The sequence below is a fragment of the Schistocerca serialis genome, chromosome 4, assembly GCF_023864345.2.
Source record: "Schistocerca serialis cubense isolate TAMUIC-IGC-003099 chromosome 4, iqSchSeri2.2, whole genome shotgun sequence".
In the NCBI taxonomy this organism is placed as follows: Eukaryota; Metazoa; Arthropoda; class Insecta; order Orthoptera; family Acrididae; genus Schistocerca; species Schistocerca serialis.
The window spans coordinates 106623974-106641359 of NC_064641.1; the positions used below are offsets into that span (position 1 = coordinate 106623974).

At 37.7% G+C, this 17386-nt stretch overlaps 1 protein-coding gene across 1 annotated transcript in view; it reads left to right on the forward strand.

Moving 5' to 3' along the window:
• Window positions 1-17386, forward strand: part of LOC126474295 (sodium/potassium/calcium exchanger 5-like) — a 180500-nt gene continuing 163114 nt past the window's right edge. Inside the window, exons 1-3 of the mRNA XM_050101760.1 lie at window positions 1-98; window positions 1267-1354; window positions 3625-3771. Of these exons, the coding sequence (XP_049957717.1) occupies window positions 1-98; window positions 1267-1354; window positions 3625-3771 (333 nt within the window). The remainder of the gene's footprint in view (window positions 99-1266; window positions 1355-3624; window positions 3772-17386) is intronic.

Genomic DNA, 17386 nt, shown 5'->3' on the forward strand with positions numbered 1-17386 from the left:
ATGTTCCTAACAACTCAGTATGACACTCCAATTCAAGTTCGTAAAGTGCTAGAGAATAGTTTTGGAGATGCTGCAATGCATACCACCATAGTTAAATGGTGAGTTTGTCTGTGTGAACAACCTACCTCTGCAGCAACTACATCAAATGTGTAGCAAGTCAAGAACTGTATTTATGTCAGCCACTGGATGCTAAGTACCTGTGTGTCCCAAGCTTTGTCACCAGAGACAGTGTAATGAATATTTTGGTCTGATCTGGAACAGGGTCAAGTCTGACTTGTAAGGCAAATGACTACTGTTGTGATGACTACTGAAGTAACATCAGACTGAAATGTTTGTACCAAGATGGCAGGCACACAAAATTCTTTAGTAACACAAAGTAATAAATGTTGATATCTCAAAATAAAAATGCGAGGAAAACAGCAGAGGCCAACTTGCTATATTCCTTCAAAATGTGAGGGAGAAGATTTCTCAGCAAGCTTTGCAATTTATAGGGGATAGGGCTCTTCTTTTACCTCACTGTGAATAGGAAAAACTGTTGACTGAATAGTACTGCACATCACCAAAGGAGAAGTAATGAAAACTGGAGAATTGATGGTGGATGTCTTTTGGGATGAGGAATATATGAATTTTGTGGATGTCTTGGAGAATATACGTATAAAATTTATTTTATGCATTACCTAAAACAAGGTTAAACACAATTTGCCTGTAAAATGCCTAAAGTTTTTGATGACACTGTTACGTTACACACAAATAAACAAACTCTTGTAGGGATTGCAAAACTGTGGTAGTAAAACTTGCCTTATCTGCCATTAACCTTGACTCAGTATTTTCTGGCAACTGAATGGTGCCCACCACTGTTATCACTTTTAACATATGCCAGTCACTGCTTATAGAAATTATGGGCACAGTATAATTTCCTTAACAGTGAGTGCCTGAAGGATCTCCGACTGCAGCTTTCTTGATTGTTACTTCACGGTGCACTATTTCCGAATGGTGACGGCTTAAAGTCAGTTTCTTGCTATTTTAATACTTCAGATAGCCGCTAAACAGATGTTCCTGTTTCCGTAAAGTGTTATGAGATATGAGAAACTTATTGTGGGCATTATCAGGACCCCACATTGTCACATTGTGCTTCTGTAGTTGTCTCAATTGTAAAAGATTGTAACAAAATGGACTTGTAGAACTGGTTCCCAAAATTGATGGTAATGGTTTTGAAATTGATGTCAGTAGTTCTGAAACACATGTTAATCTGCTTTTCTTCTTCAGCTTACAAGCAGGAGTCACACATAAAAAGTCAAAAAAGTTTACATCATCTGGGGGACTGCACAGTCACTTTGGCCCAGAATGCATTAAGGTACTGCAAAAAGTTTTACTTCAGAGGGCGCTGTTCTTACCTCTATAGCCATGCTGTCGGTGTAGACGGCTGCCATGTGGAGGACATGGGTTCGACTGTCAGCCCTGCTGAGGATTTTTCTTTGGGAGGGGGGGGGGGAGGGCAGTAAGGGTGCAGGGTGCATTTGGTCTCATGGTGCCCACTGTGGAGCCACTTGAATGGCAAGCAGCAGCTCCATGGCCCCTTATACTGCACCCACATACAAGACTGTGGAGGGGAACGTTATGGAAACAAAAAATCTAATGAAAATTATACCACTAGATGGCACTGTGAGCTGCAGAATGTGCGAAATTATACCACTAGATGGCACTGTGAGCTGCAGAATGTGCGAAATAAAAGATGTGGATACACGGCTGTTACTCAGTTTACATCTGAGAAGGTCGGCATGAATACCTCTATGTAGGATCGCATGCTGCTGCTAAAGCTGTTTCACGAGAATGCTGACTGTGCACCAGTAGCTCTGCAAAAGTTCCAGACACTTGAGGGTAAGAAATAAGGCATTGGACCACAATGTCTGCCAATGGGCTGGAGAAAGTGATTATGAAGTACAAAAAGACAGGTTCTTTTGAAGTGCAGTGTGGGAGAGGGAGGAATATGGCTGGTCCGACATTCAGTAGAAGACATGACCACAGCATTGCAGGATGGGTCAATTGGTGGTGTGTAAACATGGAGTACACGGGTAATAGTACGAAATTTGGACATGCCTGTTAGCATGGTGCATAAAATTCTAGGAAATGACCTCCATTTGCTATCATTGCAAAATTACCCATGTAAGACAAATGTTTGTTCTAGAATTCCTCGCTCACATGGAAGTGAACAGTGAACATGGAACATTCTGTGGACAGTTAAAAATTGATCTCATTGTTGCTTTGTATATGGTTTTGGCATTGGGACAATTAAAAACCTATTCTTCCCCATCCATGTGGTATGATTTTGCCATGGTGGATTTGCTTACCTTACTAACAGTGTCATGACTGTTGAATGATAAACTTGTGTGGTTGTACACATTGCACAGTACAGTTGGTGTAATGTGCAGCTAACACCATAGGCATCATATTGTGCTTCATCTATCATTTGTAGCTGAACCTGACCAAGTTTCAACACAGCGCCATCTAGTGGGAAAATTTACATTACATATTTATTTCTATAACTAGGGAACGGAATAATTCGCATTTTGTGAAATACATGCGAATTCTGTTTCAAAATGTGAAAACGTGAAATTACTTAATAGATAGATGCTATTTCATCGCTAATTGTAACCACATGAACTATTTTATCAGAGATAGTTTGAAATAGCTTTATTTTGTGTGTATAATTGTTGAAAATGTAACCAATTTTCAGTTACAGGTATTGTACATCATCTGGTGACGCCCAGTTTGGAAAGATAATGTGCATAAGAACCTGTTTGCAAATAAAAAGTGTACAAACACAACAATGTGCACAATGATCTGGTTCCATGCCAATTGTGGACAGTTGAACAGGCTATTTAAGATACATACCACATAATTCAATGTATTAGTACTCAGCCATGGGACCTAGCATTTTACAACTAAGAAATGAGTACATTTTTTTTTGCTAGCCAAAGCTCAAAAGATGATACAATGCGGAAACTTTTTACTGTTGAAAATTTAAAATTGTTCTGCTCTGAATTAGAAGAGGTGGAGTGGCAAGTCCAAGATGATATTCCAATCTCTGCACATTTTTAACTACTTTTTGAGAAATTTGTTACATGTATTTAATGAAATATTTTCACTTCGAGTAAGCCAGACAAAAGTGTCTAATAAACTAAATTGGATCACTGCTGGAATAAAAATATCCAGTGAAAAAAAAGACAACTGCACAAGGAACTAAAATACAACAAAGAACCTGTTTTCACTAACTATGTTAAACAGTATGAAAGCATATTTAAAAGGGTAGTGAAAGCAGCAAAAGAAATGGTTAATAATAAATACATTTCAGCTAGTGGAAACAAATCAAAGGCAGTATGGTCCACCGTAAAATCAGAACTGGGGATTAGAACTGACAGCAAAGATATTTCCAGAATTAGGGTGGGGGGTAAAATTGTAACAAACCCAAATCAGTGTCAGTCATTCAACCCTTTTGTGTAAATGTATCTAAATCAAACGTAAATGTACATGCTTATGCAGAAAAAGTACACTTAAGACACAAGGCAGAAGAATAACAATTTTGAGAAAATTTCAGTTAATGATGTAGAGAAAACTATATTACAGCTAAATAACAAAAAATCTACTGGGTGGGATGGCATACCTACCAAAGTAGTTAAAGCAACTGCCAGGATAATAGCTCACCCTCTTTGCCCAACAATTAATAAATCACTTGAAGAAGGCCACTTTCCAGATGTCATAAAGTATGCACAGGTAAAATCTTTGTTTAAAAAAGGCTTAAGAGCAGATATGGGGAACTACTGTCTAATCTCAGTTCTATCAATTTTTTTCAAAAATATTTGAAAAACTAGTGGTAACACAAATTAAAAAATTTATAGAAAAATCAAACATAATTTCAGATAATCAATATGGCTTTCAAAAAGGCAAGAGTACAATAGAGGCCATTAATGAGTTCATGAAAAAAATCCATTCTGCCTTAAACAAATCGGGAAAAGTTGCAGGATTATGGATTATTCTGTGACCTCAAGAAAGCATTTGACTGTGTAAACCATCACTTGCTCCTGTATAAAATGGAAAGATATGGGATTGGGGTTGTGCATTAGAATGGTTTAGGTCATACCTCACAAATAGAAAACAAAGGGTAATTATATCATCAAGTAAGGGATGATTATTTCACACAGTGTTTCACAAGGCTCAATTCTAGGTCCAATTTTGTTTTTACTTTATATAAATGATCTACCACTGAACATAAATTCACACTCAGTTTTACTCAATGATGATACTCTCACCCTTGTTGAAAGCAATGATCCTGAACAAATGCCTTCAATTGTCACAAAACTATTAGACACTTTGGATAACTGGTTCCAGCTAAGTGGGCTAAAATTAAATACTGGGAAAACACATTTGCTTCAGTTTAAAACTAAAAACTCTAAGGTAAAAGAATTCCACATTAGTCATAGAAACCAAGACTGAAAGAAGGGGAGGCACAAGCAAAATGACTAGAATCTTAAAATTACAAAAGTCAATTTTTAGAAATATGTCTATGGGGAAAACCCTGTCGCCCACTGTTAAGAAATGTAAAAATATTAAGTGCTTCATGTTTGTACATTTATGAACTGATTATTCTTGTATACAGTAACCCTAAGTTTTTCATAGACAATAACTTTAAACACCAATACAGTATTAGGAACAAGGAGAATTTCATGCTTCTCACTCATAGATTAAAGCTGTTTGCACAAACTGAAGAATAAATGGACAGGAAAATTTACAACCTTCTAAAACAGAAACAAATCCTCAGCATGGTGATGGGGCAACTAAAGCAACAGCTATGACAATTGTTAGTACAGAAATGATGTTATTCCTTAGAAGAATTTCTTAATTATAATATAACAATCCGAGCAAGAAAGCAAGTGACTAAAATGTTTTGTTAATTAAGCGAAGAAGTTTTTTGTCTAATAAATGAGTGTAATAAATATTCTCTCTCTTTACAGCAATACTGTTGTTGGGCTACACATAGTCTCTGTAAAATATAAAATAATAATTATTGATTCTATGAATGTAATAGAGGGAAACATTCAATGTGGGAAAAATATATATAAAAACAAAGATGATGTAACTTACCAAACGAAAGCATTGGTATGCTGATACAGACACTAACAAACACAAACACACACACAAAATTCAAGCTTTCACAACCAACGGTTGCTGCATCAGGAAAAAGGGAAGGAGAGGGAAAGACGAAAGGATGTGGGTTTTACGGGTAAGGGTAAGGAGTCATTCCAATCCCGGGAGCGGAAAGACTTACCTTAGGGGGGAAAAAGGGACAGGTATACACTCGCTCGCGCGTACACACACACACACACACACACACACACACACACACACACACACACACACACAAAAGCAGACATATGTTGGTAAGTTACATCATCTTTGTTTTTAGATATAATTATTGATTCTGTAATACACATAAATTGTAATTTCAGTACTGACAAGTTCCCTATACATTAAATCTTGTAATTTAACTCTGTACGTTATGGAACAATAAAAATTCTGATTCCTTGGCAAATTATATGGCAAATGCAAACTGTGATTGCATTGAATACCACTAGAGATCTATATCATTCTTAGAGGTTGTTTTACTCATCGTATCTAGCAATCTGTCGCAGCATAAGTTCTGGAGACAGTTACTGCACAAAAAAAAGGTCATTTTTTAAATAATTAATCGTGTTTTTTGTTTCCACTGGACATTCATTATAATCTCAAATTAATTAAAAGCATCTTGACAAATCTGAAACAAGTTGTAACATACTTAAGATAATGAAGTAAATCAAGGCCAACAAGCTACATGCTTTCTGTCTAAATACACTCAAAGTACTGACTTACACTGCCAACATGGCTGTAACTATTTATACTTTCTTAGCAATCACGAACAATCCTCGGCATTGTTTAAAATGAATATTTGATTAATTAACAATTAAAATTGATACACAAAAATTGAAAATACATATCTGATTGCATATTTACTCCAGAAGAGCTAATACACTACAATATTAGTACATGTCTGTTATTTTATTCAAGAATAAATTCTGAAATAAGAAATTACAATAATACATTTACATTTTTTATTAATTACTGGAGGCTCCCTTCATGGGAATTGTTCCCTTCATTTACAGAGCTTCTACACTTTGAAGTGAAAGAGATTAAACAGTTATTTTCTCAGTCATAATTTTTTCTAGACGAGTTATATATTTTGTTTACATGTGCGATCCTGAATTAGACTGGAAAATGCTCATTTCAAATGGGTCTTAATGGGCTGTTACATTTCAGGCCAGGCCTGAACTACTTCGTTAACAATACTCTGTTAACTCAACAACCAATTGCGCGGTAACCATCCCCAAATGCCTTGTGTTGTGCATTGCTCATTGTTTTCTTTTCATATTCTGAAAAAAGTGAAGTGACTAATCCTGGTCTATCACGGATTTAGATTACCACCCTTCAAACACAAGAAGAGCTCGGTGATCCCTGTAACACTATAGCCAATAGTGCTCACACTCTGCGCTATAGCAACTGGAAAAAGAAATCTGTGACTCTTTATGACTACACTGAAATCCTTCCCCCATAAAAATCTAATTACCATACATTTGGTTCTACTTCTACGCTAAGTACCTCATCAGTTAAATCTGTAGTGTTGTCAAGCATGGGTCACACAGCTATTAATGCCCATGAAAGGTCGAAATCAATAGTCTGAAGATTTTGTAATCATCAAATTGGGCGAAAAAAGACAAGTAATGTTCAGAAACACCTTAATTTGTTGATGCATTCAGTTCACTGGTAGGAAATGCTGTTGCTTTTCAACAGAACAATCATTCTTGAAACCTGAAATACTGCCAAACCAAGGAAACGAAGGCCATTTCGGAGCAAAAAGTGTTGAAGTTTTTGCAAAAGCAAACAATCCAGTAAAAAAGTCCCTGATCCGCTCTTTTTTCAATAGTCAATTTTATGGCTTTCTTTGTCTTCAACCACGTTAACTTGATAACCTTTTATATTAGTGCATCTAATAACTGAATCAAACACAAAAAGACGTGAATTTTACCAAAAATAGAAGCTACTTTGTTTTTTATCCCTATCCATAACATTTCGCCCTGCTGCAATAATATTCCATTTTTTTCCTTCTTCTTCTTCTTCTTCTTCTTCTTCTTCTTCTTCAGAGATTTGAAACTGGGACTTTAATTATAATCACACTGTCTTATATGAGCGAATGTTACACATGTGGAAGTGTAGGGTTCCAAGTCATCTTTCATAAAAGATTTAAGGATGTGTCGTCAAGTTCTTTTACAGAGCAACATTTCAGCCGCTGTTACAAGTGGCTCTCTCCAGGATTGTTTGTTTATTTACTACAGGCCCTGTGCTACATTCAGATGGTGTACTACGAGTATACTTTTGTTTAACTAACTCCTTTTTTTTTTTTTTTTTTTTTTTTTTTTTTTTTTTTTTTTTTTTTTTTTTTTTTTTTTTTTTTCCAGGAACATCTCTAATTCTGATTTCAATTAGATGGCAAGAGTGGGGATGTGAGGACTGACTCCCTTGTTCTTGTTATAATTCTCATTGCCTGGTACTGACAAATGATAGGCTAGCCAGAATGGTGACATATCATTTTTCTCCCATTGTGGTTAGTGGCGGCTGAGACGACAGAGTGTTACCTGCCTTTGGCAACTATGCTTACAGCCACAACTGGTGTGGCAGCCTCGTGAGCTGCATTGTCTTGTAGGTGGGCTGCTGCCGGCAGGAAAGTTGTGGGGGCCTGTCTCTGCCATCACACTTCACTTTTGCAGACTGCTTCACAATCTCACGTACTTGTCCCATATTTCTTCTCAGAGGTAGGTGACTGCCTAGATGGAACGTGACCTTCCCAGAACTGTACTATTTTGCCAATCACATTTTTTGTTCTGTCACAGCTCTCTGAGAGGAACAACACTATATGTGTGGATGGATATGTGTGTGTGCGCGAGTGTTTACCCGTCCTTTTTTCCCCCTAAGGTAAGTCTTTCCGCTCCTGGGATTGGAATGACTCCTTACCCTCTCCCTTAAAACCCACTTCCTTTCGTCTTTCCCTCTCCTTCCCTCTTTCCTGATGAGGCAACAGTTTGTTGCGAAAGCTTGAATTTTGTGTGTATGTTTGTGTTTGTTTGTGTGTCTGTCGACCTGCCAGCACTTTCATTTGGTAAGTCACATCATCTTTGTTTTTAGATATATTTTTCCTACGTGGAATGTTTCCCTCTATTATAACCATATATATATATATATATATATATATACACACACACACACACACACACACACCAACACAGTACTGTATAAAAAGTATCATGCACTTGCCACTGCACATGAACACTGTTTTGATGTCCCATTTTGAACAGAGGGAGAGAAATACAGAGTGGTTGTCTGGCAATCTCTACAACTTGAATTGCTCTGACCAATATGGCTGCATAGCCTTCAATCTGCCTTTGGAAAACTGCAAAAGTACTTTTAGTTTCATTATTGCTAATCAATATTCATCAGACAACTCATGCTTAATTGCTGATTCCTCTCTTGTCTAAAAATAAAACAGTTTCATTAGGACTGCTGGTGAAGGATTCAGTTATTGAATCTCACCTGTCACACACAGGCTTTTAATTACTGGAAACGTATCACAACCGCAAGTATGATTTTTCAGTTAAAATGGTAATTATATGGAAACAAATCATATATAGGTGTTCTATAAAATTTCGGGCATGCAGCCACATTAATTCAGCTTCTTCTAATATTTTGTCTGAATACCGCCCAGCCATCTTCAGAGTGAGCCGAAGCAACTAACGTTCCAGCACTTGCTCTGTCCTTTTACACCTGACGATCGAACCACAGCATATGCGGCTAAAGATACACAAGGCGCCAGAGACATTGATAGGCATCAAAGAGGTGTAACACATGCATGGAAATTAAGTCTATGCTTGTGAAGTCATTCCACAAGGTGATACCAATGTGTCACGGAGAGCTACACTGTCCCAACATCTTTGTGATGCACATACATAGGTGAGTCAAAATTAATAGGGGAAAAGGTTCCTTAGAGTACATTAATGATTTTATTTCAGAATTACACATCTGGATTGAAAGGTTAAACCTCACAGTTCCTGTGGACGTTCACAGATTTTTATGTGGGCTCCATTTGTGACACAGGAGATTTCTGTCCAGTAGTGCCTTTCCTGCCAAACCCATTCTAACATAGCCCAATCAGTGGAGTTAACTGCACCAATGATTTGGTGCATTAGTTACTGTAAATCCTGTGGAAATGAGGGTACATAAATCATCTGCTTCACATATTTCCAAAAGAAAATAATCCATTGGTATAAGGTCAGGTGACCTGGGGGCTGCAACAAAATGGCTCATCATTTGACCCAGCACAACTAATCCAGCACTATGGAAGACGTTTGTTGAGGTGACTATGTACAAGATTATACCAGTGTGGCAGAACTCTGCCCTGCTGCAAAATGAAGCTGAGTCTCTCTTCTGTCAACTGAGGCAACAACCAGAGAGAAAGCATATTGAGATATGTTATGCCTGTAATGGTAGATTCTGTGAAGAATAAAGTACCAAAGACTCTGTGGTTAGTTATGGTACAAACAACATTAAGTTTTGGATAATCCTGTTCATGTTCCAGAGAGGCATGCTGGTTTTATGTACTCCATATTCTCAAGTTGTGCTTGTTCGCTTTCCCATTTAGGTGAGAGTGGTTTTGTCAGAGAACACAATTCTGTTTGTGAAACCATCCATCTCCATCTGTACTTTAAAATCAATGCCTAATTGTCACGGTTTTGGTTTACTGGATGGTGTGACAGTTGCCCATACTGTGGTTTTCTTCTTGCATATGTAGTCACGCTCATCAAATTGCTTTGCCCATCTAATAATGTTGTGATGGTGAGATGCCACTGTAGCAAAATTGTTCCAAAAATGTGTGCAAATAATGATTATTGATGATGTTTTTGCACATTGTATGACACAATACATCTTTTCTATCCTGGATGCTACCATTTGGAACACTAATGTCAGTGATGAACAATGGCAACTTTCCATTGTTTCACTGTTGTCAACCTAAACTGTGAGAGTTAATCATCCAGTCTAATGTGTACTCCTGAAGTAAAGGCATTACTATAATCACAGGAATACTTTCTTTTGTCCCATTGATTTTGAATCACCCTGTATCCAAACACACTTTTTCTTAGAACTTACCCCATGCTGTTGTGTTGAATATGGTTTTCTGATGCAGTCACTAATTATATAATTAATTATTGGATCATTTTCCCAATTTTTATTCATACTAAATGGATAACAATCTAGTTTGATCATTTGATAATGCTGTCGGGTGACATCTTGTTTCATTTGCATAAAGCATTTGGAAGATATTGTTTTGTAAGTGCTAAGGCATGTCTACATCTTTCTCCCCCTGAGACATAATAGTCCATTGAAACCCATTTAAAACATGTTTTTTTCTATCAAATTTGAAATAAACAAGAATCACTCATGTAAACAAAATGCGGATCTGTGCTTGTAGAATTATTGCAATGAAACTGGTTACTAAATTATAATTGTATTGAAGTGTATAGTTCCAGTATTGAAGTGTATAGGTCCTGTAATTGGTAGGAACATTTTCCGAACCATGTATCTTTTGCATTTTATAAAAATACTAAAAGCATTGTTAATATTTCATATTTTGAGTATTTGCACACTCCTAAAATGTTAAATGCTTGAAAATCCATTTATGTATTTGCTCTATAAGAGCCAGTGCAACTGTTGGCATATGTCATTAATTTTGAGGCAACAGTTTTAATTGTAATTTTATTAAAAACCCTTTATAACAATACCAAAGATTGTTTGGAATTACATATAAAGGGGCAGCCATGTTGGCATTTTACGTCAGTGTCTTATGAGATTTTGTGCAAGAAGCATGTAATTGTTTAAGTAAGATGTACATCAGTGTTGTAAGCATGTCAGTAGTTGTGAGTTTTGTCAATGTAACATAATAATTATGATGTGATATAGAACAAAGGTTCTGAAACATAATGTTAGTATTGATCATTCTCGGTGTAAAAACCAAGTTACAGTGGACATGAAGGAACACAGTGCTTGTGGCAGCAGCAGATAAAAAGCAGTTGGATGAGTACACCCTACAAAATTATAAGAATTTTAATAACAATTTTACACCCCTTTCATTAATTAATCCTTCAACCTCCACAGTGCTTAATCACTTTGTTTTGCTTTTTTGGATGATAGTACTCTCTATTATTATCTTTACTTGTTCAGCTTTTAGTGCTGCTATAAATGAGGAAAAAGTTGCAGCTAGCTGTGGTTTCAGTCATCTGACCCTGCAACATGCTACAGTCTTCAAATGGCCACTCACTTGGAAAAATTTGCTCACAGCAACCTCTCAGTATACCTGCTGCCTCTCTAGTGGTAATGGTTACTTTGTGGAAATATTTGCATGAAAATTCCACTTAGTGTAAACAAAACCCACTCTCTTTGCGTATGAATAAAGGCAATGTAATGGACATAAAGAGAAAGAACTCAATCACAACAATAGTAGAAATCCCATGAAAATTTAACATCACACATGGGAAAGGTGAATGGAAGACATAGATTTGTTAGGGGGCTCTGAGAAAATGCAGTTAATATGTAAAGGAAACTGCATACAAGACACAGTTGTGGCAGTTGTACAGTACTGGCTCCAGAATTCAGAGTTGTTTTCAAGTAGAATGTAGAATGTAGTTTATTCATCTCATAATGTACAGTTACAAATCAAAGATTTTTGTACTGTCAGATTACTTTAAAAAATGAGGTTATAATAATTAACATATTTAAGATAGCATATCTGAATTTTTAGACATGAATAATTAACGAGAACATAAGTAACACTTACAGACATTTTGCAGCTTGCAATCCAATTTATACAATATATTAACAATTTATCATAAATACGTAAGTTTTATTGTTTCTGTTCTTTTCAAAATACCAAACTGTCCTGCATGAATTCTTCAATTGAGTAATAACGTATTTCCACTAGTGTATTAAATAACAATCTTTTTAGTGGGTCAAACTCCATATTTAACAGATTTGTATTATTTAATTTATTGTAAATTTTTAATCCCATGTACAATGGTGTCTGAACATAAAGCTTTAAATTATGAGTGGGGAGTTTGAAACTGTCTCCGTGACGAGTACTGTCATTGTGACTGAAATAAAAATTGTCAAGTGAGTTTGGCTTTTTATATATGAAAATAAAAATTCTGTAGATGTACAGAGAAGGAATGGTTAGTATTTTTAATTTTTTTAGATAATGGGCAACATGATGTTCTTTTTTTGGACTAACCACATGTTTCTTATGATTCTCTTTTGAAGAGTAAGTAATCTTGGGCTGTTCATTGAGTTTCCCCAGAAAATTATTTCGTATCAAATTATAGTCTCAAAGTAGCTGTGGTAAACTATCTTCCTGGTGTCCATGAGGGTGGAACCAGGTAAGACATTCATTGCATAAGTAAGGCTGTTTAGTTTGTTTGCCAAGCAGTCTACATGTGCCTTCCAATTTAAATTTTTGTCAAGATTTAGACCTAGAAATTTTACATGCATGACAGCAGACATTGTGTGAATTTGGAGGTATACTGCTAGGATTGTGTAAAGTCCATCTAACTACAAAGAAAGTGTAACAGAAATGCATGGGGAACACAAATGGGGAATTTGTTCCTGTGAAACCCTTTGGTTCTTTAGAGAACTGGTGTTCGAGGAAAACTGTGTGACAGTTTTGTGTTCATCATTATACACTCCTGGAAATGGAAAAAAGAACACATTGACACCGGTGTGTCAGACCCACCATACTTGCTCCGAACACTGCGAGAGGGCTGTACAAGCAATGATCACACGCACAGCACAGCGGACACACCAGGAACCGCGGTGTTGGCCGTCGAATGGCGCTAGCTGCGCAGCATTTGTGCACTGCCGCCGTCAGTGTCAGCCAGTTTGCCGTGGCATACGGAGCTCCATCGCAGTCTTTAACACTGGTAGCATGCCGCGACAGCGTGGACGTGAACCGTATGTGCAGTTGACGGACTTTGAGCGAGGGCGTATAGTGGGCATGCGGGAGGCCGGGTGGACGTACCGCCGAATTGCTCAACACGTGGGGCGTGAGGTCTCCACAGTACATCGATGTTGTCGCCAGTGGTCGGCGGAAGGTGCACGTGCCCGTCGACCTGGGACCGGACCGCAGCGACGCACGGATGCACGCCAAGACCGTAGGATCCTACGCAGTGCCGTAGGGGACCGCACCGCCACTTCCCTGCAAATTAGGGACACTGTTGCTCCTGGGGTATTGGTGAGGACCATTCGCAACCATCTCCATGAAGCTGGGCTACGGTCCCGCACACCGTTAGGCCGTCTTCCGCTCACGCCCCAACATCGTGCAGCCCGCCTCCAGTGGTGTCGCGACAGGCGGGAATGGAGGGACGAATGGAGACGTGTCGTCTTCAGCGATGAGAGTCGCTTCTGCCTTGGTGCCAATGATGGTCGTATGCGTGTTTGGCGCCGTGCAGGTGAGCGCCACAATCAGGACTGCATACGACCGAGGCACACAGGGCCAACACCCGGCATCATGGTGTGGGGAGCGATCTCCTACACTGGCCGTACACCACTGGTGATCGTCGAGGGGACACTGAATAGTGCACGGTACATCCAAACCATCATCGAACCCATCGTTCTACCATTCCTAGACCGGCAAGGGAACTTGCTGTTCCAACAGGACAATGCACATCCGCATGTATCCCGTGCCACCCAACGTGCTCTAGAAGGTGTAAGTCAACTACCCTGGCCAGCAAGATCTCCGGATCTGTCCCCCATTGAGCATGTTTGGGACTGGATGAAGCGTCGTCTCATGCGGTCTGCACGTCCAGCACGAACGCTGGTCCAACTGAGGCGCCAGGTGGAAATGGCATGGCAAGCCGTTCCACAGGACTACATCCAACATCTCTACGATCGTCTCCATGGGAGAATAGCAGCCTGCATTGCTGCGAAAGGTGGATATAAACTGTACTAGTGCCGACATTGTGCATGCTCTGTTGCCTGTGTCTATGTGCCTGTGGTTCTGTCAGTGTGATCATGTGATGTATCTGACCCCAGGAATGTGTCAATAAAGTTTCCCCTTCCTGGGACAATGAATTCACGGTGTTCTTATTTCAATTTCCAGGAGTGTATATATCTTGTGTAGGGACAATGAGAATAAGATAGGGGAGTTATAGGACTTACAGACGCATCTAGAATAATTTTTTCCCTCACTTTGTACAAAAATGGAATGGGCTAATTAATTTTTTTTAGTCACCACAACAGAACACCTCAAAAACTACAGCATAGGTAGCAATACCTAGCATTCTTCTAGATGAAGAATTATGCTGTCTTTCTTTGACCACTTCTACATTTCCACAAGCTATAATTTACCTTTCTTCCCATCACTAAAGACACCAATCCAGTAACTATGATTTGTGAATTACATATACATAAAAAGATACATTTCATAGAATTCAATTTAAGGATATTCATTTTCTAGGAATACCTAGCACAGGGTTTGATATAATAAACTGAAAGTTTATTTTTTCAGTTGCTTGATATCCTATATGTATTGCCTACTTTAAATACTTCTGTAATGATTCTTCAGTTGTGCTTCTTTGATTCATTTATTCTAGATAATGCCTTCAGAAGACCAGAATGAATGAATTTGTGCTCACTTTTGTAGTATTGGTTATTGTTAATAATTCTCTCTGCACACAGTCTCCTAGTTACATCTCGTGAAGGAAGATTATGCAGTCAGCCAAGCGGCATTCACACATGATTGCCAGTTATAGTCTTAATGTTGCATATTTTATACTGTGCAATAAAAGCTTGTACATACTTACAACAATTACAATTGGTCTTGCTTATCAAGCTCATTTCCTGGAAATCTCAGATCAAAGAGAACTCCCTGACCCTGTATTCTGATTGGAAATACTAATTAGCTGATAATCATTGCATTTCACAGATTTCGCGTTCCCATGTCGTGGCCACTACTGGGTGGAGTGAGTGTGTGTGTTTTCTTAATTCCATTATCTCTAATCTGGCCTTGCACTTCATCACCTAGCCCACTGGGCTGTATCTGATGTCCTTGAATTGTCTGCATACGTCCCTCTACTCGCCCCATGTTGACGAAACTTCTTAACTTGATTACACTTCGGCAGAATCTCAGCTTCTATGACTCTTTGTATTAGTTTGTTCTTTACATCTGCTTAATGAGTTTTTCCTATTGCCCTGATACCTTTTGGGCTCTCTCTACATTACTTTTATTTAACATCAAAGTTTCAGTATTATTAACCAATTCGTTGTTGTGATGCATCTGTGCATTGTGACAGCCAGCATGAAAATTATGTTAACAGTCCCCTCACAACAACATTAAGTAGTTTTCCTCACTTATCATGATACTTAATGTAATGTATGTAATTCATTTAATCTCGGTATTAGCCTGATGTGTATTCTACATTCCTACACTGTTTGTTAAACTTTGTTATATTTCCATCAGAAACAAATTATCGACAGCTTTTTTATGTCACAGTTTTGAGAGAATTGTTACTTCTAAAGTAATGTATAATTGTAAAATTATTTTTTGCTAACCCTTTTGTATTTCCTTCCTCCCCTCCCCATTCTCCCTACATCCCCCTCCTCCAACTGGTAAGTACAGCTATTTTACGTCCCTATAATGTACTTTATTTTCTGTTCCTCTGAAATGGGCTTCTGAAGGGCTTTTCTGTGTCTGTAGTTACTTTCAGTACCTATAAGAAATATAACTTTTTTACTCTGGTTCCATGAGCTAAGCAACTTGAGTTACAAAAGTTATATATGACACACTTGATTGTACACGCACTAATACTTATTTTTACTTATATGTGGGCAGACATACTTCATGCCTCTTTACTTGTATTTTTACAGTTTAATGGTTTTTATTGTTGGTAATAAAAATCAGTTTCAGCTAAACTATAATCTGCCCAAACACAATATAAGACAAAAAATAATTATTTTCATGTACACTTTGCCGCCTATTCTAAGAGTGAATGGGTATGTCCTGGTGCAGAGGTATTCAATAAATTCCTATTCAACATAAAGCAATGAATGGAGACCCATACATATGTAAAAAAAGTAAAAACATAGATCATTATCTACTACTCCTACAAAATATCTTACCTAGATTCACAGACTGAAAATTCCTGTTAGCTACATTATTAATTATAATGTAATGGTTATAATAGAGGGAAACATTCCACGTAGGAAATATATATCTAAAAACAAAGATGATGTGACTTACCAAATGAAAGTGCTGGCAGGTCAACAGACACACGTCTGCTTGTGTCTGTATATGTGTGGATGGATATGTGTGTGTGTGCGAGTGTATACCCGTCCTTTTTTCCCCCTAAGGTAAGTCTTTCCGCTCCCGGGATTGGAATGACTCCTTACCCTCTCCCTTAAAACCCACATCCTTTCGTCTTTCCCTCTCCTTCCCTCTTTGCTGATGAGGCAACAGTTTGTTGCGAAAGCTTGAATTTTATGTGTATGTTTGTGTTTGTTGTGTGTCTGTCAACCTGCCAGCACTTTCATTTGGTAAGTCACATCATCTTTGTTTTTAGATATATAATTATAATGTAATGTATACAGGCCTTTATATTTACAAATGTAGGTGAATATTTTCTTTGAAATATAGCAGTGTGATGGAGCAAACATTAAGTTAGCAACAGAAGAAAAACGGCAGCAATTTAGCATACCTCAGGATGCAGCAGCTTCTCCCTTCCATCCAGTTTGCTGGGTTACAAACTGTATAGTGCTAGTTTACTGTTAATGCAGGGCATTGATCAGGTTTCTACAATTTTCTCATCTTTTTATGATGTTTATCTTGACTTATTCCACTTCTTAAAGGTTCTCATTTTTGGTGAAATCTACAGAATGTGATGAAAACAATCACTACCGAAGGAAAAAAAAACTTTGTGCCTAAAACAATATGAAGTACACCAAATAGTGACAACAGAAGCAGAAATATAAGTATTGGGATACCAGGCTATATTTTTGTTTCAAAATTAAGAAGAAAAAGGAAAGATGCAAAATGTGTAACAAGAAGCAGCACATGTCAAACTGATGTGTGAAAGTTATTCAGTTTTACTCCCAGAACTACCAATATATCATTAATTACTGGTAGAACGTAAGACAATAAAATGTAAGACACACCTCCTGTCCTGTCTCTTTACTATTCATTTGATACTAATTTATGGTTTGCTCAGAA